Source organism: Gouania willdenowi, chromosome 20 (assembly GCF_900634775.1).
Source record: "Gouania willdenowi chromosome 20, fGouWil2.1, whole genome shotgun sequence".
NCBI classification, from domain to species: Eukaryota; Metazoa; Chordata; class Actinopteri; order Blenniiformes; family Gobiesocidae; genus Gouania; species Gouania willdenowi.
Genome location: NC_041063.1, coordinates 25,410,084 through 25,437,559, shown reverse-complemented (window position 1 = coordinate 25,437,559; position 27,476 = coordinate 25,410,084). Strand labels below are relative to the sequence as shown.

At 36.9% G+C, this 27,476-nt stretch overlaps 1 protein-coding gene across 1 annotated transcript; it reads left to right on the top strand.

Moving 5' to 3' along the window:
* On the top strand, positions 1-27,200 carry oplah (5-oxoprolinase, ATP-hydrolysing). Its single transcript, XM_028435052.1, has 28 exons — positions 1-153; positions 3,340-3,555; positions 3,647-3,838; positions 4,856-4,970; positions 5,049-5,172; positions 6,525-6,720; positions 8,260-8,425; positions 8,632-8,770; positions 9,019-9,086; positions 11,742-11,917; positions 12,001-12,141; positions 12,211-12,323; positions 13,321-13,491; positions 14,301-14,438; positions 14,521-14,659; positions 14,741-14,853; positions 15,929-16,080; positions 17,317-17,477; positions 17,565-17,666; positions 17,745-17,919; positions 18,257-18,441; positions 19,772-19,918; positions 21,445-21,579; positions 21,647-21,796; positions 23,860-24,017; positions 24,844-25,004; positions 25,098-25,195; positions 26,228-27,200. Exons 2-28 carry the CDS (start codon positions 3,385-3,387, stop codon positions 26,378-26,380), a joined length of 3,939 nt encoding a protein of 1,312 aa, XP_028290853.1. The 5' UTR covers positions 1-153; positions 3,340-3,384; the 3' UTR covers positions 26,381-27,200.
* The last annotated feature ends 276 nt before the right edge of the window (positions 27,201-27,476 follow it).

Genomic DNA, 27,476 nt, shown 5'->3' with positions numbered 1-27,476 from the left:
AGCCGGTGGGCGGTGTTTAGCCCTCCTTCTGCTGGGCGGGTCTTTGAGTTTAAGTCTCTGGGTTTTATTTGTGAGCAGCTCGACGGAGAAAAGAAGAGGAATCAATGAATTAGTTTGGATTAGCAAAGATTAGCATCGTGTGTGTGCGAACAGGTGAGTGAAATGTGTGTTTTTAGAGCCTCCGAGCGCTAACAGCTGCTGTTTAGGATTCAAACTACAGACCCAGGTCAGTTAGTGTGTGTGCAGGTGGGTTTTGGTCTGTAGCATAAACCTTTATGTCTGTAGAACCAGTTCATGTTGAATTTCTGTAGGCTACATCTGCTCAGACCTGCACGTGCATTTTTAAAATGACTAGAGCTGTGCAATGCCATGACTCTCACGATACGATTCACGATTTGCATGTCATGATACGATATATCCCGATACTAATTATAATATAGCATTGCAAAATCAATAATTACACATTTCACCCTTTACAACTAAAAAAAATGGTATGAAATACAATTTTTTCAGTTTTTTAAAAACTTGCAAGAACAAGTAAATGGTATCTAACTGTAATTTAAGTGCAAATATATATATATATATATAAAACAATTGGAATGTTTAGCAAACTGTCAAATTACATTTTCAAAAAAAGTTCAACTTTTGCTTCTACAAAAGATTCTGATTCTGTTCTGAAATTGTTTTTAAAAAATAAAAAAATTAACCACATATATCTGTAAAAGTGCCCAGTATGTTTTATGAAAATATGTGCTATGTATATGTTAGCGCAAATAAATGTTTTTTCTTTAAAAACATGATTTAAGAAAATTGATTTGGACATTTTTTGAATTGATAGGATAACTTTCTTTTTTTTTTTTCTTGCACCCTTAATTTGTATGTAGTTTTTTTTATTTATTTATCTTGAGCTATTCATGTCATATCATTACAAATTATTATAGATCCATATGGGGACCAATGCACCAATTAAACAAACATACATCCACAGCCTAGGTTCCCAAAGTGGGGTACGGGTACCCCCAGGAGTACGCAAATTGACATAGGGGGGTACTAATGCTAATGGTAATGTTATCAAATGCAAATGTTATTGCTACGCTAATGCTAGGTTATAGCGAGCAAATGCTAATGTTTTTTGCTATGCTAATGTTAATGCTAGGCTAATGCTAGTGATAGAAAATGTCAATGCTAGTCAATGTTAACGATAATGCTAATGGTAATGCTAGGCTAATGCTAATTCAGTGTTCAATGACGGGGTAAAATTCAGAGATAATTTTCACTGTATATGACATAACATCATTGTGTTTTTTCAGTGTGCAGGAGTAGGGGGTACATGGCTTCAGGTTAGACGTCTGAAGGGGTACAGGATGGTGAAAAGTGTGGGAACCACTGATCTACAGTATATGATACCAGGGGTGTACATTGTTATGAATCTGACAATACGATACGATTTGCTTGTCACGATACAACATACAGTATCCTGATACTAAACAATATAATACATAAGCATCAATAATTGCAAATTTCACCTTTACATGTACAAACTAATGTGAAATATAATTTATTGATTTTTTTTTTTTTAACTTGCAAGATCAAGTAAATGGTAACTAACTGTAAATCAAGACCCAATATAAAAAACAAGTGATATGTTGATCAAATTGCATTTTTCAAAAAAGTGTAACTTATGCAAAATATTCTGATTCTGCTAAGTTCTTAATTTATTTTTTATTTTTTTACATCTATAGAAGTACGTTTCATGAAAATAAAGTGCTATCGACTTTTGGTTGTGAGGTTCAGGGTTTCCCTCAGATTTAAAAACCTGTCAACTCGCTCTGCAAAAGTGGTCTCCAACCTCAAGGTTGTGGCCTCATACAGGGCCAAATGAAAGACTTGTCATAGTTATAGCGCAGCGGTTCTCAACTGGGATCTTTGAGCTATTTATGCCATATCATTACAAATGTTTATAACTCCATATGGAGTATGGAGTACGTTGTCATAATCCGATTATACGAAAAGATTCACGATTTGCCTTTCACAATACGATATATCCCGATACTAAACAATACGACATTGCGATATCAATAATTACACATTTCTAAATGGTATAAAATACTTTTTAAATCGTAAATAACTGTAATTCAAGTCCAAATATCAAAAACAAGTGGTATGTTTATCAAATTGTCAAATTAAATTTTTCAAAAAAGTTTAACTTCTGCTTCTACAAAATATGCTGATTCTGGTAAATTCTTAAATTCTTAAAAAAGGAAAAAGATAAGTAACCACATGCATCTATAAAAGTGCCCAATATGTTTTATGGAAATAAAGTATAGCACAATTAGCACCATCTGTTTTTTTTTTATTTTTTTATTTGAACTAAAATTAACGTTCACGAAGCATAGCAACGTTCTCTCCTCGGGTTCTCACATTTCTTGTGTTGTGGTCTGTGCATCAGTGCTAAGGGGTACTGTATACCGGGAACTCGTACTTAAAGCTGCTATCTGGAGTTTCTGAGAGAACGTCTCGATGTCCCGCCCCCAACAGCTCTACTTCCTCCCCTGCCTCTGCCAATCTACCAGAAGCTACGCCTCTACGTTTGTGCACGTGCGTTGCAAAACATAACAAAGTCCCACAACTACAAAAACTACACATTTATTGTTAGAGTGCCATAACTTTTGATTAAAACATGTTTATTACCTGTCGCCAAATCCTGGTTCGTTTGGAATCCTTTTAAAAGTCCCTCCCCCTTTGAAAAGCAGCTCAGAGATCAATTGTGTTGCAATCACAAAGATGTTTATTGACAAGCTTTGTCCCCGGACTTTTCTTTTCTTTTTTAGTAGAAACTTCATACGTTGGAACTGGAGTTTCGGAGCGCTCCTCCATGACGCTATGCTGCTGCTGCTCAGTGATACCTGTTTGCTGTTGTGACGGTGCACAAGCATTGACAGTGGACCGCTGCAGGAAGTCGAAGCCTATTGGCTGGGCGAAGTCGGCGCTTTCTTGCATTTGTATAGGGGTCTATGGACGAAGGCGGGACTTATATACATTAATGTATATGAATGACCACCGGTAGTAAACCATAGTAAAAGACTAGGTATTTTTTCGCATTTCAAAAGTATCGTACATAGATTTCTCAGAAACTCCAAATATCAGCTTTAAAGTGCAAAAAAAAAAAAGCGATTAACTGTGTTGTTTTTCAGTGCGTCTCAGTCGTAACCAAAATGTTTCTGAACCCTTGAAGTCTTTGCTAGAAAGTTAATGACTCTCGTATGTTGTAAAGTGTTATCTTGGCAGCAGCTGTTAATGAGTTTATGAATGTTTCTAATCTGAACCCTCTACTATCAGCTCAGTGATATCAGGCCTCAGTTCCAGAACAACTTCATCTTCTCCATGGCTGGGACTAAGAAGAAGTTTGACTTTGCCATCGATCGAGGTGGAACCTTCACTGATGTGTTCGCCCGATTGCCTGATGGCAGAGAGCGGGTTCTCAAGCTGCTGTCCAGAGACCCCCAGAACTACCAGGATGCACCCACTGAGGGGATCCGCAGGGTCCTAGAGGAGGTTTGATAAACAATAGATTTTTACCTGTGCATTTGAACGTCTGAGGAACACGATCCCCCATTATCATCATCATCTGTGGTTTCTTTGATAGGAAACAGGGACGCCGTTCCCTCGCGATCAGCCCGTGGACACGTCCTTGATTGGCTGGATCAGGATGGGCACTACCGTGGCAACCAATGCACTCCTGGAGAGGGAGGGGGAGAGGACGGCCCTGCTATTGACCAAGGGTTTCAAGGACCTGCTGCACATCGGCACCCAGGCCAGGCCCAAGCTGTTTGATGTGGTGCGTCACCACATAATCTAATATCCATGTTTTATGGAGCTCACAAATAGTATTTACAGGGTTCTCACCAGGAGCTTTTTCCTTTTTGTGTGCAGTAATTATTAAGATGGTACTGATTTATAAAAAAAAAAAAAGAACAACATAAAATTAGGGGGACATTACATCGTAGGGGAACTAAATCTTAGCGTAGGGGACAAAATCACAGCGTAGGAGATCAAAATCACAGCGTAGGAGATCAAAATCTCAGCGTAGGGGACAAAATCACAGTGTAGGGGACAAAATCACAGTGTAGGGGACAAAATCACAGCGTAGGGGACAAAATCACAGCGTAGGAGATCAAAATCACAGCGTAGGGGACAAAATCACATCGTAGGAGATCAAAATTACATCGTAGGAGATCAAAATTACATCGTAGGAGATCAAAATCACAGCGTAGGAGATCAAAATCACAGCGTGGGAGATCAAAGTCTCAGCGTGGGAGATCAAAATCACAGCATAGGGGATCAAAATCGCAGCGTAGGAGATCAAAATCACAGGATAGGAGATCAAATTCACAGCGTAGGAGATCAAAATCACAGCGTAGGGGGTCCCTACGCTCAACAGCGCTGGCGAGAACACTGTGGTAAAAAATGTGAGTACATTTATTATCCTCAGATCAATGCAAATTCCACACATGAAGTGAAATGGGACAGTGGTTTGTTCCGCTGCTACACAATGGTTTAGTTATTACGCTGCTGTAATGGGGCTGAGGTTCAGGAGCTGAACTTTGGCTTCAGGCCAGTTGTATCATCATTAGCTCTCAAGTAGTTACTTATCTGCACAGCTTCACTGAAGGTCTACGATAAAAGTTGTTCAAAAGATTAAAACAGGATTTTGAGTGGAGTGTTGTCATTTTTATAGCCATCAATCACAACCAAGTAGAAACAATGAACCACAATGATCTGATCCAGTAGCGCTAAAACACTTTACAGCAAAAGTTTGAACCCACCACCTTATGTGTGTGTGTGTCCACAACAGGAGGTGTCGGTGCCTGATGTTTTGTACGAGGAGGTGATTGAGGTGGACGAGCGAGTCGTTCTAAAGCAGAGGGGCTGTCAGCTGACGAGTAAAAAGCCCAGACGTGTTGTTACAGGTGTTGTAGCAGAGTAAACGGAACATTCTGGATCTGTTGTTTGACCTAAACCGTGTGATTCGTTTGTGTGTTTCTTAGGAAGCACAGGGGATTCTCTGGAGGTGTGGAGGGAGCTGGATTTAGAGCAAGTAGAGAAAGATTTGAGAGGAGTTTTGTCTCGTGGGATCAGCAGCCTGGCTGTTCTCCTGCTACATTCATACACGTCAGTGGTACATTTTGTTCTCTCCTCCCCTTTCATTCTTTCTGCAACTTTTAAATCTCTGTCGTGCATTGACTAAATACAGAAAAAAACAACGAAAATACACAATATCACAGAAAGATATTCAAAATGACTCCCAAAATACACACAGTGCCTTCAAAAATGCACAAAAATATACAATCATAGAAAGAAATTTAAAAAATGTCTCCAAAAACACTCAAAATGTATCTTAAAACACAGAAATCGCTGACTAAAATACACAAATTGAGAGAAAAATACACTAAAGTGACAGCAAAAATACACCATCACAGAACAATATATAAAAAATAACGACGGAAATACATTAAATGATAAAAAAATACACTAAAGTGACAACAAAAAACTCAATCCCAGAATAAAATTTAAAAAATGTCTACCAAAACAACAAAAATACACAAAATTAAACCAAATAACATACAAATTGATTGAGAAATACATTAAAATGACAACAAAAAACAATTGCAGAAATACATTTAAAAATGTCGACAAAAATACACAAAACAACAAAAATATACAAAATTAAACCAAAAAACATACAAATAGATAACTAGAATCTGTAAATTGACTGAGAAATACACTAAAATGACAACAAAAATGCACAATATCACAGAATAGTATTCAAAAATACTCTAAATGATAAGAAAATACACTAAAACTACAATAACGGGGCGGTGCGTAGCTCAGTGGGTAGAGCGCCCGCCCCATGTACAGAGGCTATAGTTCCTCACCTGCAGCGGGTCCAGGTTCGATTCCCGGCCTGGGACCCCTTCCTGCGTGTCATTCCCTGCTCTCTCTGACCCCCTTCCTGTCTAGCAACTGTCATATAAAGGCCACTAGAGCCAAAAAAAAAAAAAAAAACTACAATAACAATACATAATCGCAGAAATTCTTTTAAAAATGTCTACAAAAGCTACAAAGTTAACCCCAAAAAACACACAAAATCAGACCAAACCCTTTGTTCTTTCCTGTGCTGTTGCTCAGATTGGTCTTTATTTTTGTGTGAATGTAGATAATGTGGCCCTCGCATCCGTTATCATCAGATTTTTGTGCTGAAAGTTGCAGCACAGTTTGTTTGTTTGTAGCAATAGTCGTCTTTGTTCCCGTGGCTTAGTGGGTGGAAGTTCATGTTTTTCTTCCCCTGAGTCGACTTACATTTGTTCAGCTCTCAACCTTCTTTGAAACCTAAAACAAACCCACACTTGTTTCACTATCTTGGATTCATTTGCTGTTCTCTCAGATATTAAATGCATGATGTTGTAATGTGCACAGTTCTGATGATTTGTTAATTCTTTTTGTCCTTTCTTTTTGCGCTGCAGCTGGTCTGATCATGAGAAAGCCGTAGGTGCTCTGGCACAGCGTCTGGGTTTCACTCAGGTGTCTCTGTCCAGTGAGGTGATGCCGATGGTGAGGGCGGTTCCCAGAGGTTACACCGTGTGTGCCGACGCCTACCTCACACCTAAAATCAGACAGTATTTGAAAGGATTCACCTCCGGATTCAAGGGAGGACTGAAGGTTTGCTGCTGTAGAATATCACTTTTAGAACAACTTTACTCTGATAATAAAGTTGTATAATAACTCATAACGGACATTATTTGAAACCTTCAGTGATTTGTGCAAGTTTTAGCCAAATAAAGACATAGTATTGGCCTCAGATGAATAAACCAAATATCATTTTAAAAGGTTGAAATTGCTGCTTGAAAGTTTTTGGTTTTTTTCTCCACAGTAAAAACATTTTTGTTTTTATTAACATTGTTGGAAAAGTTGCATTTCTGGTGTTTTTTATGGACTTATCACAGTAAGAATGAAGGAAAACTCTTCTATGCATCCAGGACTCCACATCCCACAATGCAATGCACCTAACTGATGTGACAGCGGAGATTAAAACAAATTTTCTAGCCGCAATTTCAACCTTTTACATCTTTTTCGAGCAAATTATGTTTGATTTATTGATCTATCAGGCCTACACTAATGTCTTTATCTGATAAAAAAAATATTAAAATTTGTATTTCATTAATTAGTCTTATTTATTAACTTTATGTTCTTTTAGATCCTACAACCTATTTCAACAATTTGTATCATATGTTCTGCAGTATTTCACATTCTGTTCATTGGCTAGGCTAATGTTATGCTGCTGTTAATGCTAACCAAATGTTAATCCAGTAATGCTATGTTAATGTGAAGTTGATGCTAATGCTAAGCTATTGCTAGGTTAACATTTAGTTAATGTTAATGCTGGATTAATGCTAGGTAATGCTAATGTTAGCTACTGTTAATGATAATGCTATGTTAGAGTAATGCTAAGCTAGTTAATATTAGGTTAATTCTATTGCTAGGTTACTTCTATGTTAGTGTTAATTCTAGGTAATGCTAATATTAGGCTAATGCTAGTTGCTGTTAACAATAATGCTATGTTAGGTTCATGCTGGGCTAATGCTATCTAATGTTAGGGTAATACTAGGCTAGTTTATATTAAGTTAAAGGTATTGCTAGGTTATTGCTATGTTAGTGTTAATGCTATTGTTAGCGTAATGTTAATGCTAATATTATGTTAGTGCTAATTATATCTAGTGTAAGTTTAATGGTTGCTAATGCTATCCTAATACTATTGCTAAGTTAATGCTACGTTAGTGTTAATGCTATTGCTAGGATAATACTTGGTTAATGTTAATGCTAATATTAGGTCAATGCTAATGCTATATAATGTTAGGTTAATTCTAGCTAATGGTAGGCTAATACTATTGCTAAGTAAATGCTACGTTCGTGTTAATGCTATTGCCAGGTTACTGCTATGTTAGTGTTAATGCTATTGCTTGGTTAATGCTATGTTAGTGGTAATGCTATTGCTTGGCTAATGCTAATGCAGTGTTTGACGATGCGGGCCAGTGCCTGTATCTTTACTAGCATTCAGGAAATACAAATATTCTAGTTATAATGTATTATTATTATATAATAATTTCCCATGATGTGTAGAGAATGAATTATTTTCTGTAGAAAAATTACAACCTCCTCTCTTTGTTCCCACACTTTAAAAACCATGTGATCTTTCCACAGGACGTGGACGTGTTGTTCATGCAGTCTGATGGAGGTCTCACTCCCATGGAGCGCTTTTGCGGCTCGCGGGCTGTACTGTCCGGCCCAGCAGGGGGCGTGGTCGGCTACGCCATCACTTCTTACAGCCACGGGGAGGACAAACCTGTGATTGGCTTTGATATGGGTGGTCAGTGTGTGTGTGTGTGTGTCGTGCAGTTATATCAACTTCCTGACATTGTTTTCACCACATTTTGTTGATACAAGCACTTTTTTTACTACACTAACCTGTTTAAAAGCTATGAATATGACATAAATGTGCCTGGAACACACTAAAGTCATTCAAAAAAAAAACATTTAAATAATCCCTAAACTTAATGTATTGTTTTCTAACAGGAACCTCCACTGACGTGAGTCGCTACGCCGGCCAGTACGAGCACGTGTTCGAGGCTACCACAGCTGGAGTGACGCTGCAGGCGCCACAGCTGGACATCAACACTGTGGCTGCAGGCGGAGGATCACGACTGTTTTTCAGGTTACATATTTACTATGCACGTGTCTATGTTCTATAGTGGCAGGAGCTACTGTAACAGATATGATCAAATATTAACCTGAACATCAAATACAGGAGTTATACTTACTGAGATCATTAAAAAGTATTTTCACTGGTGTTTTTTTTTCTTCAAACTATTAATTTGTGCCTAAAACGTTGAGACATTGTAGGTTTTGTGATCTTGTAGTTCAATTGTTATTTATTGAATTTATGTTTTTAATTTATTTCAGATCGGGAATGTTCGTAGTTGGACCAGAATCTGCTGGAGCACATCCAGGACCTGCTTGTTACAGAAAAGGTTTGTTTGTTGTATAATATGTAAACTGGTAGACATACATCTACAGACTGTTAGGGCCACATTAAAATGAAAATAAATCCAAGTACTACGAGATTAAAGACGTAGAATTTTGAGATTAAAGTTGCAATTTTATTAGATTAAAATCATACATTTATTAGATGAAAGTCATATTTTTAGATTAAATTTGTAATATTTTGAGAATAGAGTCATGATTTTATGAGAATAAAGCTGTATCTTTAAAAACTCCTCCACTAAAGAGGCCATTTGTTCCAAACCTGTCTGGTTCTTCAGTCGGAACAAACGCAAAAACAAGTCGTTTTAAAGTCTTTAAAGTGATGATGATGATGATGATGATGATGATGATGGGCCAAAAGACTCAATATTTCACCATGTGTGAAACCTAAAGACAAATATAATCTCACTAAATGTTCCACATTCTCATAACGTACCAGTGAACAGAACACACACAACATCCTGTTTAGATTTAAATTTTACTCTCAGACAATTCCGACTTTAATCTAATAAAATTACAACTTTATTCTAGAACTGTTGCAACTTTTTTCTAGAAATATTACAACTTTAATCTTTAAATATTATGGTAAATGGACTTGATTTATATAGCGCTTTATCGCCACACTGAAACAGTCTCAAAGTGCTTTACATATCAGCTCATTCACCCAATCACTCTCACATTCACACACCAGTGGGACAGGACTGCCATGCAAGGCGCTAGTCGACCACTGGGAGCAACTTAGGGTTCAGTGTCTTGCCCAAGGACACTTCGACACATAGTCAGGTACTGGGATCGAACCCCCAACCTCTCGATCAAAAGACGACCCACTACCACCTGAGCCACGGTCGCCCTTTAATCTAGAATTATTACTTTAATTAGTATGACTTTAATCTAATAAAATTACATCTTTAATATTAAAATATTATTACTTTAATCTAATAATATTACAACTTTAATCTAGAAATAGTATGACTTTAATCTAATAAAATTATAACTTTAATCTAGAAATAGTATGACTTTAATCTAATAAAATTACGACTTTAATCTTGAAGTATTACAACTTTTTTCTAGAAATATTACAATTTTAATCTAGAAATATTACAACTTTAATCTTAAAATATTATTACTTTAATCTAATAAAATTACGACTTTATTCTCGAAATATGACGTTAACTTAATAAATTACGACTTTAATCTTGAAATATTACAACTTTCATCTAGAAATATTACAACTTTAATCTAGAAATATTACAACTTTAATCTTAAAATATTATTACTTTAATCTAATAAAATTACGACTTTATTCTTGAAATATTATGACGTTAATTTAATAAATTACGACTTTAATCTTGAAATATTACAACTTTCATCTAATAAAATTACGACTTTAATCTAGAAATATTACAACTTTAATCTTAAAATATTATTACTTTAATCTAATAAAATTACGACTTTATTCTCGAAATATTATGACGTTAATTTAATAAATTACGACTTTAATCTTGAAATATTACAACTTTAATCTAATAAAATTACGACTTTAATCTTGAAATATTACAACTTTAATCTAATAAAATTACAACTTTAATTTAATAAATTACGACTTTAATCTTGAAATATTACAACTTTAATCTAATAAAATTACGACTTTAATCTTGAAATATTACAACTTTAATCTAATAAAATTACAACTTTAATCTTGAAATATTACAACTTTTTTCTAGAAATATTACAACTTTAATCTAGAAATATTACAACTTTAGACTTAAAATATTATTGCTTTACTCTAATAAAATTACGACTTCATTCTAGAAATATTATGACGTTAATTTAATAAATTACGACTTTAATCTTGAAATATTACAACTTTAATCTATTAAATTATGACTTTATTCTAGAAATATTATGACTAATCTTGAAATATTACAACTTTAATATATTAACTTGTGTCTTTATTCTGGAAATATTATGACTAATCTTGAAATATCACAACTCTAATCTTACAATTTTATTACTTTTATCTAATAAAATTACGACTTTATTCTTGAAATATGACTTTAATGAAATGATAACTTTAATCTAATGAAATTATGAATTTAATCTAGAAATGTTATTACATTATTCTCAAAATATTATCATAAAATGACAGCTTTATTTTTTTATTATACGACTTTAATCTTGTAGTGCCCAGATATTTATTTTGTGGCCCTAATATGCTGTCTTAATATCATGATTGTAATGACTAACCTTTTTTATTTGTTTCCTCTTCTCTTCCTCTGTTGCTGCTGTTTTCTCCTCCATGCTCACTAAATAAACTGTTTTATTTAATCCTGTTCTAGCTTCAAACTGTGGTTTTAAATTTCAGACTTGGGTTCATGAAGTTGAGACGGGCATAGCATCCAAGCATGATTTCATTCTATTTTCATTGTCTTCAGGTGGAAATGTGTCTGTGAAATGTGACTCTAGTGTTGCTTTAGCGCTTTAGTGTGTCACCTCAGCAGCTCCAGCTTACATAACTTATTAAATCCACAGTTTTCCTGTATTTTAAACACTAAATATGTGGTTTGGGGTCAAAATAGGAATGTAACAGTAAGGAATAGTTATATTCTTGTATAATTTCTGTTGATTTCCTGTTTCCTCAGGTGGCCCACTGACTGTGACTGATGCTAACTTAGCTTTAGGTCGCCTCCTCCCGTCATTGTTCCCAAAGATCTTTGGACCAGGAGAGGATGAGCCGCTGTCTTTGGATGAAACCATGAACCATTTCCGTCTCCTCACCACAGAGATCAACCACTTCCTGTCATCAAAGCCATCAAAGGCAAACACTTTATCTGAAATATTGACTTTCTGTGTTTGAACAACATTGATGAGTGAGACTAACCTATTCCACTTCCTGTGAAGGTTGCAGCTAACGGAACCGACCACTCAGACGACAGCGTGCTGCCACAGAGCCAATCAGAGATGAGTGTGGAGGAGGTTGCTATGGGCTTCATTCGGGTTGCTAACGAGGCTATGTGTCGACCAATCAGAGCTCTCACACAGGTTTTTAGCTTTTTCTGTCACAGATTGTGTATTTTGTCTCCATTTAAAGCCTAAAAAACGCTTTTATAGGCCAAAGGTCACGATACATCTCAGCATGTGCTGGCCTGCTTTGGAGGAGCTGGTGGACAACACGCCTGCGCCATCGCACGAGCCCTGGGGATGAAGACCGTCTTCATACACAAGTACGATTCAAACTCGACGTCGTGTTGCACAGGAAGTCGACCACTTTAAGCCACTTCCTCCTCCACTAAAAAGACTATTTGCTCCACACCAGTCTGGTTCTTAAGTCGGAACCAACACAAACGTTTACAAAGTGTCTTTAAAGTTCTTAAAGTGATATAAAACAGTGTGGTGATGAGGGGCCAAAAGCCTCAGTATTTCACCATGTGTGAAACCTAAAGATAAATATCTCACTAAATACCTCATATTCTCATAAGTGATCAAAACACACACACCATCCTGTTTGGATTTAAAATTTATTCTCAGAAAATTATGACTTTATTCTAGAAATATTCCAACTTTAATAAAATTAAAATTTTAATTTTGAAATATTGACATTAATCTCATAAAATTACAATTTTATTCAGAAATGACTGTTTTCATGAAATTACAAATTTAGTCTAGAAATATTACAGCTTTGATCTTGAAATATTATGACTAATCGAATAAAATATTTTTTCTCAAAATATAACGACTTTAATCTTGAAATATTACAACTTTAATCTTGAAATATTACAACTTTGATCTTGAAATATTACAACTTTGATCTTGAAATATTACAACTTTAATCTTGAAATATTACAACTTTGATGTTGAAATATTACGACTTTAATTTTGAAATATTAAAACTTTAATCTCAAAATATTACAATTTAAATCTAATAAAATTGACTTCCTAGAATTATTATTATTATTCCTAGAAATATTACGACTCAAATCTTATTAAATTACGACTTTATTCTAGAAATATTACGATTTTAACTTCAAAATATTATGACTTGATCTTATAAAATTACAATTTTATTCTCAAAATATAACAACTTTCATCTTGAAATATTATTACATTAATCTCATAAAATTAGGATTTTATTGGGATACAACTTTATTCTCCTAAAATTACATCATGTCGTGTTGCACTGGAAGGATGGAAGTGAGTGTTTTTTTTGTGTGTGTGTTGCAGGTACAGCGGTGTGCTGTCGGCCTACGGTCTGGCTCTGGCTGACGTGGTGGAGGAGGAGCAGGAACCGTGCTCACTGCAGTACGAACACGGTTCCTTTAGCGAGCTGGACCAGAGGGTGGAACGGCTCAGGAAACGCTGCCAGGACACGCTGTGTGCGCGTGGCTTTGTGAGGTTAGAACCAACAGCGCGCCCCCAGTTTGGTAACCAATGCTGTTACCCGTTTTCTCTATTCTTGAGTAATGTGTTAAGATTTCATTTATTTTTATAGACAACTTTTTTCAGGAAGTTTACTTTGATCTCCTGACATGTTTCTACCGTCCACTGCCAGTCTTCTTCAAAGGCGCCTGCTGAACACTTTGATGTGTCCAATGCTAGGAGACATGCCAGACAGGCCAGGACATGTCAGGAGATCAAAGTAAATTTCCTGAAATAAAACTTGTCTGAATAAATGAAATCTTAACATATTATTAAAAAAGAAGACAAAAGTAATTTGCACTCTTTCATCGCTCAGAAATTTACTTTGATTTCCTGACATGTTTCGACTGTCAACTGCCAGTCTTCTTCAGAGGCATCTGCTGATCGTTTTGATGTGTCCTTGACTTCTGTGTAATAATCCCAGCAAGTTCTTTTTCAATAATATGTTCATGCTTCATTTATTCAGGAAATTTACTTTGACCTCCTGACGCTTTGATGTGTCAAAACATGTCAAGAGATCAAAATAAATTTCCGTAAAAAAATTCATCCTTAACATATTATTAAAAAAAAAGACAAGATTAGGTTACTGGAACTATTATGTGGAAGTCAAGGACAGGACTGTGTCCAAGTGATCAGCAGATGCCTCTGAAGAAGACTGACAGTTGACAGTTAAAACTTGTCAGGAGATCAAAGTAAACTTCCTGAAAAAAAGTTGTCTGAATAAACTTAAACATATTTAAAAAGAAGACAAAATGAACTTGCTGGAATTATTCTTTCTCTTTCAGCGCTCAGATAACCACCGAGGTTTTCCTCCACTTGCGTTATGAAGGAACCGACTGTGCTCTGATGGTCACAGCGGCCGGATACCCCAGCAATGCCCGTTCCTGTCGAGCCGGGGACTTCAGGAGCGCCTTCACTAAGCGGTTAATTCTCTTCTCCTTTTCCTGCTTACAAAAGTTTACCTTTTCAACACCGGCTACACACAAGCTTTCACCTGTTTTTCAGGTATTTAAAGGAGTTTGGATTCACCATCCCAGACAGAGCCATCATGGTGGATGACATCAGAGTCAGGGGTTGTGGGAAATCTGGAATTAAGTCAGTGTACACGACCAAGTCTGGAGAGAAACACGCCAAACCTGTGAAGGTAAACACAGCAGCAGAGTTTAAATCTAGAATAAAACTTCTGTTTTTGATCTTTATGATGAAACATCTGCCTTTTGTGTAGATGACAAAGTGCTACTTTGAGGGCGGTTACCTGAACACCAGCGTGTATCTGTGGGAGGAGCTTCCCTGTGGTCACAGCATACAGGGACCGGCCATCATCATTGACAAAAACAGGCACGCACATACACAACCCAAATAATCAATCCCCAAGTTTCTTTTAGATACTCAACCTTTGATCCTGATATTTGTCGCATTTTAAACAGTTTTTAAAAGTTACAAGCTTTTGATCTGAAATATTATTTTGACCAAACGTACACCTGATCGATGATAAACCCCACAGTTTTACTAGCAGAATGCATCAGATTGTATTGACCATCTCCTAGAGAAGGGGTTCTCAACCTTGGGGTCGCGAGACACTGGGAAGGGGTCGCCAGATGCTTTCAAGGAACAAAGAAGATTTTTTTTAACAACTTAAGCCCATTTTTGCACATTTTTACCATTTTTTTTTCTGCAACTACATCACACTTGCCATATTTTTGCTCCTTTTCATGTGTTTTTTGCTACAATACTCCAATTTCTGCCAATTTCAATTCCTTTTCTGCACTTTTTTTCCACATTCAAGACATTTTCAGCACTCTTAAACCCTTTCCACCACTTTTCCACCTGATGTTGCATATGTTGACCCTTTATTGTCACTTTTAACTTCTCCTCACCACATTTCATGCTTTTTTTGCCGCCAATTTAACCACATTCACAATTTGTCATGCTTATTATTTGGCAGTTTAAACTAATTGTTCCATTATTAACACTTTGAACCCTTTTTACCAATTTTTCTGTCTGTTTTTGGCCACTCCAATTTGCAGCTTTTAATCAATTTCATTTTTAAATTTTTTTTCAAATCCCATTTCACCACCTTTTCCACCAATTTTTGGTCACTTTTAACCCATTTTATTTCTGATTAAAACATCTTTAAGATGACTATAAACTATGGCGCAATAAGAATAAACTTCTGGATATTAGTGGATATTATTCAGATTATAATCACCTAGGAGTTTTTTAGTTTGAACAAACTTTTAATTTTACCTCTAAATTAGCTGTTTAGCAATTTTCTCATGGTGTGAGAAATCTCAGAACGTCCCACCAGTGTTTATATTTTTAGAAGACAAAAACAAAGACATTGTCCAATGCAGACTATAACGTCCATCCCTTCCCTTGTGTGTAATCCTGTGTCCTATCTGCTCTCCATCAGCACCATCCTAGTGGAGCCATGCTGTGAGGCCCATCTAACAGAGGGAGGAGACGTTTGCATGACGGTCGGCTCTGACCCCCACTGCGCTCTGGGCACGGAGCTCAACACGGTGCAGCTTTCCATTTTCTCCCACCGCTTCATGAGCATAGCTGGTAAGTGGCTTAAAGCGTACCTGTAGTAGAAATGTATATAACAATAAATGTGTTTAATGTATTATCAATAAACAAAATATGTTCACCTTTTTTAAAAAAAAAAAAAACACATTAAAAGGACTATTTAGAACGATTTTGGTCATTGCGGGTTAGGGTTATTCTGGCCATTTTGTTCAGGATATGACTCACATTTGTTCATTCCTGTTAGCTGTTCAAAAAAAGACACTAAATCTGAGTTATTTGGATTTATTTAGCTCCATAATATCGGTACGGGATACACACTTACGTTTACATTTGGACAAATTCGGTGATATGCGAAGACCGCTTCAAGCTGAACTGCTATGAGAGGGGTCTGCGGGCTAAGCTAATGCGCTAAGCTAATGGGCACCAAGCCAAAGTTATGTCTGAAACCACAGAGTTCCTTCACCGAAAGTCCTTCAATGCAGCTTGTAAATGTACTTGTTCAGAGCACTACTACGTTTATGCTTATAGGCGACACTATGGTCGGCTGTCGTGGCACTAACCACACCCCCACCACATTGTTCCCTCTTATTTCCTTGTGGCTAAATGATGAACTCTGTCAGGACAATTTAGCTGTTGGTTAGGGCACCTGTCAATGAACAGATATCCTTTCACGCAGCTTTCATCACAGTTGCTAGCCATATTTGTGCACTTTCAACACCTAACTACTCAGCCATGGCTCGTTTCTACTGCTAATAGCAGTTCTGTTTGTTAGGCTGATTCTGCATGCTGAAGAAGCAGGTAGTTGCTGAGAAAGGTGATATTTAATCCTCTCCTAACATACGCTTCATGCCAAGGGCAGACAGAAAAACTACACTTCCCGCAATTTAAACAGACGGTTACGCCTCTACCTCCCACAATGCACCATTTATTTAAAGTGACAGGCCATGCTGATCAACGAATGTGTGGACCTGGCAAAAATGGCGGTTTGTAGTACATAGTTTATGACCCAAGGTATAAAATCATTCTAAAAAGTCCTTTAATTTAATTTTTTTTTTTTTTTAAAGTTGCACATTTTTTGTTTATTGGTAATACATTAAATAAGTTTTTTTATGTATACATTTTCACTACAGCTACTCTTTAATGTTGTCTGCTAATCCCTTCCTTTATATCAAAAGTGAGAACATGTTTGAAGATCTTCCGTAGATCTGAAGCCAGTTTATTTTCACTCCATCGTGTGGTGCCCGTTAGGTTTACGTTTGGTTTCTTCCACAGAGCAGATGGGCAGAGTTCTCCAAAGAACTTCCATATCCACCAACATCAAGGAGCGTCTGGACTTCTCCTGCGCTGTGTTTGGACCTGACGGAGGCCTGGTGTCCAACGCTCCACACATCCCAGTGCACCTGGGGGCCATGCAGGAGACGGTCCAGTACCAGGTCAGGTGACCGTAGCTGACGGAAAAACGCTGCTTTTTTTTTTTTTTACACACATTCATGATGTTCTGTTTCACCACGGCTGCACAGATTAAGTCGATGGGTTCCAAGCTGAAGGAAGGCGATGTGATTCTGAGTAACCATCCATGTGCGGGGGGGAGCCACCTTCCTGACCTCACCGTCATCACACCAGTCAGTTCTTAAAGGCCGTACCAACAGGATTTAATTTGTTTTCTCACAGATTTCTTCTTCTTCTTTGCCTCTGTGAAGGTGTTTAATAAAGGAGTGAGTGGTCCAGTTTTCTTTGTGGCCAGCAGGGGGCACCATGCAGATATTGGAGGCATCACTCCTGGCTCTATGCCCCCCCATTCCACCTCCCTTCAGCAGGAGGGAGCCGTGTTTGTGTCTTTTAAACTTGTCACTGGTGGAATCTTCCAGGAGGAAGGTACGTCAGAAATGCTTCTCAGACTTTTGACTCTGCTTTTGATCCTTTGATTCATCGAAAGGAAATACTCAGGAATTTAAGATTCACTGAAATGTATTTTGGTACCGGCTCCATTTGCAATAGAAATAAATACAATTATATCTATACCTATAGAGAAAACTACATATACACATCATTTTTAAATAAAAATAAATAATTCCAGGTAGCAGTCATTAATTCACTCAATTTAATTATTAATTCATATTTTTGTTACTAGGAACAACATGGATATCATTTGTCTTTAATTGTTTTTATTCCTATTTGTCTGCTTCCTTCCTGCTGTCTTTGTTCATATCAGCTGTAACAGAAGCTCTGATGGCTCCGGCCCAGTACCCAGACTGCTCTGGGACTCGTAACCTCCACGACAACCTGTCAGATCTCCGTGCCCAGGTTGCAGCCAATCAGAGAGGCAGCACGCTGGTGGGGGAGCTGATAGACAGCTACGGGCTGGCGGTGGTTCAGGCCTACATGGGCTACATCCAGGTAACGCTATAGGAGCTGTCAGAGGTGGCAAAAGTACTAGTCTTTAGTACTCTAGTAAAAATATAGATACTTGCTGGTAAAAGTATTGAAGTTTCTCCTTTACTTGAGTAAAAGTATAAAAGTACAAATGTACTTAAGTAAACAAAGTAAAACAAATGTCACTTCAATAATAAGAGAGGATTTTTAAATCAGCAAATTCCATATCTTTTATTTTTTAAAGGGCCCATGTTACGCTAAATCAATTTTTCTGTGCTTTAAACGTCATAAAGTGTTATTAGGGCTTCATACACATGGTCAAAGTGTTTTTTTCATTGATTCCATCGATCATTAGTTAGAGGGTGATTTGCTCCTTTCTTACTACAGGGTGAGCACAAACACCTCGCTCCAATTTGATGATGCGTTCCCACTTTGATGATGAATTTCACGAAGCACTGAGCTGGAGAAGCCGCGCCTCCAGGAAGCTCTCTGCCGTGATTGACATGTAAACAGACACTCCCACAAAGGTGAGCATGTCAGCGTCCTTCGCGCAGTGCTACGTATGTATTTTCTACAGTCCTCTGGCCCTACGTCACCGTGCGGGGAGGAGGAAGTCAGTGTTCTGTCTATAGACACGCCCACTCATGAATATGCAGGACGCAAATCAGCCTGTTTGTGTAGAATTGTTCAGAAAGTAACTTTTCAGAGGCTAAAACTCTGGAAAACAGGCGAGTTTGGGAAAATAAACCTCAAATATTATGTTTTTGGGGTTCTTAGAACAGATGGAGAAAATAGCATGATATGGGACCTTTAAGAACTTGTGGAAAACTGGTACATGGAAACAAGGTAAATCTGTTAACTTTGAACACCTGGAGAATTTAACACTCATAATAAATACAATTTGTAAATAAAATGTGTCAAGGAAAAAAAATGCAAATGCTCAATTGAACCCAGAGCGGCTTTGGGTTTAACATTTTTAAAAACTTTAAAATGGTAACCATAAAACTAATGGACCTGCCTAACAGAAAAAAAACTCAAACTACCAACATTTTCCATTCAACTTTTTGGTCTTCTCCAGGTTGGCAGTTGTTGGTTTGCGTTTTTTTACGCCATGACGTCATTTTAAAGGGTCATTTTTAAAATGTAAGGAGTAGAAAGTACAGATATTTGTTTTAAAAAGTAAAAGTCAAAACTCATCAAAAACCATAATACTCAAGTAAAGTACAAATACCAGAAAAAAAACTACTTAAGTACAAGTATTTGTACTTTGTTACTTGTCAGCTCTGGGAACTGTTTGTATGTGTGACTGTAACATGTGCGTAGCGTAAACTAATCCTGTGCGTTTGTGTGTCAGAGTAACGCTGAGTTGGCAGTGAGGGACATGCTGAGGGACTTCGCAGGAAAACGGAGACAACAGACCGGGTCGTTGGAGGTGGAGTCAGAGGATTTCATGGATGACGGGACACCAATCAGACTACGGGTTCAGATTAACGAAGAGGAGGTAAACAGGAAGGAGATTTAAATGTAGCCTTTGATAAGGTGGATCCATGCAGTTACATCAGTGGTTCTAAAACCTTTTTGGGTTATTTCCCACTTTGAACAAAGGTGAACTTTCACCTGCACCCATTGCCCCCCAAAGAATCCTGACAAATAACACATTTTCTAATTGATTGAACTAACAGGGAACATCATATTTCATGAATAAATAAAAATAAAAAACCTAAATTAAACTAATTACCTACACAAATAACAAATGTAAAAGTGCAGTAGTAAAAAAATACAGGAAATAAAGAAACATTGTTTACATTTTGTGCCAAAAAACTTCAGGAAAAACATTTTTAAAGTAATTTTAAAACATTATTTTTGCACTTGAGTTCCATGTTACATTTTGTGTTCCATTGTTTTTACAAATGTGGCCTAAAACCTTTGAAATGTCCCTATTAGAAGATCTATGCCTAACAAAACACATTATTTTGCACCATATTAATTTTATTAACTTTTAAAACTGGGGATACTTTACTGTTTGAGAGCCTGTGTTCTGCCGTGTTGAAATGATCTAAATGATGACGCCAATCGCCCCTTTTAGTCCATTGAGTTCTATAGGAGGTGAAGCAGCATTTTCAGTCAAAATAACAACTTGTGCTGCTTTGGGTTGCTCTAAAAATCAGTAAATTAAAAAAGTCAATGTAAACATCTTTGGTTTATCGAAATTTGATAAACAAAATCCGTGAGCCGAAAAAATCAGTGACCACCAGGGGGCGAAAGTTCCATCTCTGCTGTTTTGTAGACGACATGAAGAAGAGAAGAAGAACTTCGGGCATGTAAATACAGACAATCAGGATCCACTGCTGCTCATTAATGCTGACCCAAGTAGAATCTGTCTGCTGCAAAGAACCCACGTTCTTGTCAGAAATGGTTGAAGGTTTGTTTTAATGGTTTAAATCTGGATTTTTACTCTTTTTCTCTTCTTCATGTTGTCTACGAAACAGCAGAGATGGAACTGTCGCCCCCTGTGGTCACAGATTTTTTCAGAAGACGGATTTTGTTTATCAAATTTCAGTAAACAAAAGAGGTTTACATCAACTTTTTTAACTTTTACTGATTTTTAGAGCAACCCAAAGCAGCACAAGTTATAATTTTGACTGAAAAAGCTGCTAAATGATCCTGAAAGCTTCACCTCCTATAGAACTCAATGGACTAAAAGGGCCGATTCACGTCATCAATGATGTCACTTCAAACATGGCGGTGCACAGGCTCTACAACAATAAAGTAGTTTCATTTTTAAAAGTTAATAATACTAATATGGTGCAAAATAATGTGTTTTGTTAGGCATAGATCTTCTAATAAGGACATTTCAAAGGTTTTAGGCCACATTTGTAAAAACACTGGAGGATTTCTTTAATAACTGAAGTTTTGTTTGAAATCTGGCTTTAAACGCTAACAGTTGACGTCTTGTTTTGCCTGAAATTGCCTGGCCCCGATCTTTGCTGCGCAGCAGCTACTGTATAGGTGTCTCTGTATTTCCAGGGCAGTGCGTTGTTTGACTTCACTGGGACGGGGACGGAGGTTTGGGGAAACTGTAACGCTCCACGAGCCATCACCCTCTCTGCTCTCATCTACTGTCTACGCTGCATGGTGGGACAGGACATTCCTCTCAACCAGGTAAATATCATCCACTCATATAGCTGTCTGATATACATATATATCTAATGTCATTATTTATACTCAGGGCTGCCTCGCTCCAATCAAAGTCATCATCCCCCCTGGATCCATCCTCCAACCTTCCCAGAATGCAGCAGTGGTCGGGGGTAATGTGCTCACATCACAGAGAGTGGTTGACGTCATCTTCAGAGCGTTTGAGGTCTGCGCAGCCTCACAGGTATACGAGAAAAAAACATTGTTTGAGCCTGATTTGTAACGACGACTCAAATTTTTAAAAAAAAAAAATGAAGTAAAACTGGTCAATAATGTCAAAAGATGCTTTTTGTTATTACATTATGGGACAGGAATCATATTTTTCCCCTAATAGTGTAATAATTGTATTGCATCATAGTGAGTCAATGATTTATGGATTATAGGGCTTATTTCTTGTGTTTGTGTGCGTAAGTGTGTGTTAAAAAAGGTTAAAAGTTTTTATGTTTGGGGCTTTTTACATTATTGACCAGTTATTACATTTCAGGTTCTTTTTTTATATTATTTAGTTTTCAGAGTTTTACAGTGCATACATACATCTGTATTATTTGCTGTACATCTTGGTCAGAAAACACAGTCATAACTAGATCGAGCCATTTATTAAAATACAACAAGACCTTATTACTCCTCTTTTTTTTTGGCCTTTTTCCTTTTGTTTCAAAACAAGGATGTGTAAAACCAAAATAAGAAAAAAAAATTATACAGAGTTCAACACTTTTCCAAAACAAATGGCAGGCTCACTGTTTTTATATTCAGTGACGGAGACAACCTGTGCTTTTTGTTCCCAAAATTTTAAAATTTTTCATTTTATCCATAAATGAGACCCAGTTTGTCCACATCCTTGTAAATGAAACAAATAGGTCATTTTTTCCCTTTGATATACTGTATTTAATTCATCTATCTAATGTCTATCTATTCGCTTACTGAGGGAGGTTCAGGGTTTGACTCGTGCTACTGGACACAAAACGCCCCCACTTTGTTGTTGTTGTTGTTGTGTACACTAGTTAAAATCACTATTCCTCTGTTATTTGTGAACGGATCATGCTGAAATGTGGCAGCTATAATCCATGGATGTGTACGCATCGACGCTCGGAGCCTGATTTTCGATTTGGGGCCCCAAAATAAAAAAAACAAAACAAGTGATTTTGTCATTTACTGTATTTGTGAGTCAAATATTACGACGGTTGGTGGTAACGAATTATTGACACATACCAATATATAAATAGCATTTTTCAAATGACTAGTCATCCGTTAGTTCTCGTTAGATCGGGATTTAATTTGGTATGAATTTTTTGGAAACGGGGTCTGGGGGTCCACACCTTATTTCCGGTAATTTCCAAATTTATGGGAACATAGTCGTGTGATGTATCATTTCAAAAGTAATTCAACCTAGATTACGATTATGCCTCACACAATTCAATTAGGGGCTCTGGGGCCCACCCCCTTTTTTCTTCATTAAAGTCGATTTCTCATTTTTTTGTGAGTCAAATATTGCAACAGTTGGTGGAACCGAATCATTGACACATACCAATATATGAATGGGGCCCATCTCTGTTAATGCTGGTTGAATCGGGCTGTAATTTGACAGATATTCTATGAGCAGATGTCAAAAGTCTCTTGGGGACCATTTTGAAAGGTCATTTCTAAATTTATCGAACATGGTCGTGTGATATATCGTTTCAAATGCAATTCAACGTAGATTACAATTTAATGTCGCACAATTTAATTTGTTTTACTCGGTGGAATCCAGTCATTTCACTGAATTCTCGGGAATTCAGCTTGGAGGCGTTTCGCGGGCCCGGCCGTGGTTCATCAGAACTTGTTCTTTGCTGCTATTACCATCATTCTAAATAATTGTTATTCAGAATCAGATTCCCCATGATGCAAACATCTCTTCCCAAGAAAAAAGTGATTGGGCAACTTTGTGTTAAATTTTTCCTCCATTATTTCACGTAAATCACATCAAAATTTCTTCATCCTCAAACACTCATAGAACATGTGGTAATGATTTGCTTCTTGATCCCCTGAACAACGCCAACATTTCATCGAGCATTTCTACGCAAACTCATACTGTATGTGACTTAGTGCTTTTCCATATTGTTCCACAATAACTCTGCCATTGTTCTTTTGTTATTTCAAAAGCTCTTTCTATTTTACATTTTGGGTTTTATTAAATTTTTTTAATAACAACTTGGGTCGTTGTTACATATCGAGCTCGAACAATATTCACATTTCTCCTCCTCCCATCAGGGCTGCATGAACAACATCTCCTTTGGCAGTGAGCGGGTCGGCTACTATGAGACGGTGGCCGGGGGGGCCGGTGCAGGGCCGGGCTGGAACGGGCGGAGTGGAGTCCACAGTCACATGACCAACACTCGCATCACTGACCCAGAGATCCTGGAAAAGAGGTGGGAAAGGATTTCAAACAGCGTGGCATAAGAAAAAACAACTATAGATCATAATGAGTGATAACACATTTTAAAAAGTCTCATTTAGTAAATAAGTGGAATAAAACACCATTTAGTGCCTTCTGAATAGATTACTTTCTATAGTTTTTATCATTTCTGGTAATTTCCCTCCTGGTGATGGACAATGACTGGCCTTGTATTTTCAGTTCATGTTCTAAACAAAATCATTTCTATCATAATTTTGTGTTTTTTGTGTCATTTTGTGTGTTTTGTTTTTTTTTGTCTGTTCTTTTCATTATTCAGTATATTTTTTCTCATATTTTGTGTGTTTTAGTTGTCGTTTTTTGTGTGTTGTCACTATTATCTAAATGATTCTATCTCAGTGTGTGTGTTTTTGGTGTCGTTTGGTTGTTTCTTATGTCGTTTTGTGTGATTCTGTTATTTTTGTGTATTTCGTAGTGATCTTGTGTATATTTCTCTCATTTAGTGTGTCTTTAATGTTGTTTGTGTGTTGCTGGTAATGGTATTTTTCTCTCTTAGTGTGTGTTTTTGGTGTCATTTTGTGTAGTTTGTTGTTGTTTGTCTGTTCTTTGTGTGTCATTGTTGTCCTTTTATGAGTTGCTGGTAATAATTTGTATATTTATAACTTTTGACTAAAAATAAACATTATAAAACCCCATATTTTATTGCTTTCATTTGATAATTTTCCTCTCTCTCTCTTAATTACCACCTGTAGTGCCACTGTGTACCCCGAGGGGTACACGTACCTCTATTTGAGAATCACTGGTATAAGATATAAAGATGGTTGTGGTCACGTTGTGTGCAGGTATCCAGTGGTTTTAAAACACTTCTCTCTGAGGCCTGGTTCAGGCGGAGCAGGAAAATACCGCGGCGGAGACGGAGTGATCCGTAAACTTCTCTTCAGGAACGAGGTTGTTCTGTCTGTGCTGACGGAGAGGAGATCCACCCGGCCCTACGGCCTCCTGGGTAATCGTTGTCTCTAAACCAGGGTTTTTAAAACACTTTTTAGTGTAAAAGTGAGTGTTTTATGGACTGTCTCTCTCTCTGTCTGGGTGTCAGGGGGTGAGGACGGTGCTCCAGGGTTAAACCTGCTCCACAGAGCTGATGGAAGAATCCTTAACCTGGGGGGCAAAACCAGTGTCAGTCTGCAGCCTGGAGTAAGTCTGTAACACACTGTAACACATACAGTAAGTTCTTCTAATGGGATGATGGTTAAAGACTTTTTTTAAGCTTTTTCAACTGGAACACATGCAACATTTCCAAAGAAAGAAAGAAAGAAAGATAAAATAGCAGAAAGTGTTTTTATAGCAGGAGAAAATGTTTATTTTCAAACTAGTTAAACACAAAAAATACAAACATATTCTTGGCTCACAATATATTCATTTGTAATAAGTTGAATTCATTAAGTACTCACGTTACTGTAATTGTTTCTTTTACGGGTAAATCAATCATTTTACTTGTATGTAAGTACATTTTAAAAGAAGTAAATTGTTCTTTTTGTTGTTTTAAAATAATCAATGTGAAACTACCACTTTTGAATGCTTTTTGTGTATTACTGTTGTCAGTTTGTTCATTTTTGTCTTTTACTGTATTTTTCTGTAGTGTTGTAATTCTTTGTATTTCTGAATGTATTCTTGCGTTTGATTTGTGTATTTTTCTGTAATTTCATAGGTTTACTTTAAGGGCTGCATAAAATTAGACTGAGGGCCGCATATGGCCCCCGGGCCACCAGTTGCCCATGTCTGCTCTAGTATGAACACTTAATAAGAATACATGCTGGGATATGTGTGGATTTGTATTTATCAGAGGTGAAAGTAACGGATTACAAATATTCACGTTACTGTAATTGAGTTGCTTTAATGGGTCCTTGTACTTTGAGTATATTTCAAAATCAGTAATTTTACATAAGTATGTTTTAAAATAAGTAATTTGTTACATTTCTACACCCAACCATTACTGACTAAATTATTATTTTTTGTTTTTTGTGGAAATACGAAAAACAATCAAATGCATCACATCATAGTCGACCAATCAGATTAAATGTAATGCACAGCATTGAATGCTGGTTATTTTCTCAGTTTTAGAGTTCATAAATGTATCTATATTTCATTTGTGTTTGTAACTTTTGCTATTTAATAGTAGTTTATCGTCTAATGTCACCATGCTTTGGTGTGCGTCGCCCCCTACAGGACATGTTCTGCCTCTTCACTCCTGGGGGAGGAGGATACGGAAAAGACGACGACGACGTCAGTCGACCTCAGAAAAAGCGGCGACGTCTGAACCAAGGGTTCCCAGAGAGAGGAAGCGTGTTCGAATACCGCATGACACAGGAAGGAGTGTAAGCGAGGGAGGGAGAGATACTAGAGGAAACACCCACTGAGTATATTCAAAAAGATACATTAATTTAGATTAATATGTTAAGGTTTCATTTTCTCAGACTCCTTTTCTTCAGGAAATTTACTTTGAACTCCTGATATGTTTCGACTTTCAACTGATCGCTTTGATGTGTCCTTGACTTCCGCGTAATAATTCCAGCAATTTCTGTTTTTCTTATTTTTGAATAAAATGTTAAGGTTTGATTTTATTCAAACAACTTTTTTTAAGGAAATTTACTTTGATCTCCTGTCATGTCTGCTGACTACTTTGATGTGTCAAAACATGTCAGGAGATCAAAGTAAATTTCCTGAAAAAATTAAACCTGACAATGAAACCAACAAGAATTTGTTGGAAATATTACGCGGAAGTCAAGGACACATCAAAGCGATCAGCAGACCCCTCTGAAGAAGACTGGCAGTTGACAATCCAAACATGTCAGGAGATCAAAGTAAACTTCCTGAAAAAATAATTGAAACCTCAACATATTATTTAAAAAGAAGACAAAATGAACTTAGAGGAATTATTTCTATGATTATGTTCAACAGTTAAAGAAAGTCACACTAAAGCTTTGATTCCTTTGAAAGTAAATGCAAAAAATATCTCAAATTTCATGTATAAAATAAGATTTTTGGGCATTTATTATTAGAAAGTCCTCTTTTATAACAAATTGGACTTATCATCAAATCATACTGTGAATTAAATGAATGTGAACTAAAGCTCAAACACTAGTTCTTCTGTGTTTCCTCTGTCGCGTTAACTGGACAAATAAACACAATTTTCATCATAGGAATTGTCATTTTTTTGTTGTATTTCAATCAAATCTGTAGTTTCACTTCAGATATTTGGGTGGTTTGTGAGGAAAGATTTAGCTTTAGGGCTGAACTTCCAAACGCTGTAATACCAATATGCAAATAGTTGGTTTAAAATGACTGTTTTATACTTTTTAACTACTTAACAGGCATCCCACCACCGTCGGGTGAGGACTCGGAGCGACCTCGGACAGTGAGGGAGTGCAGGCATGCGTAGGCCACAGATAAAGAAATAGCAGCCCCAGCAGGAAGC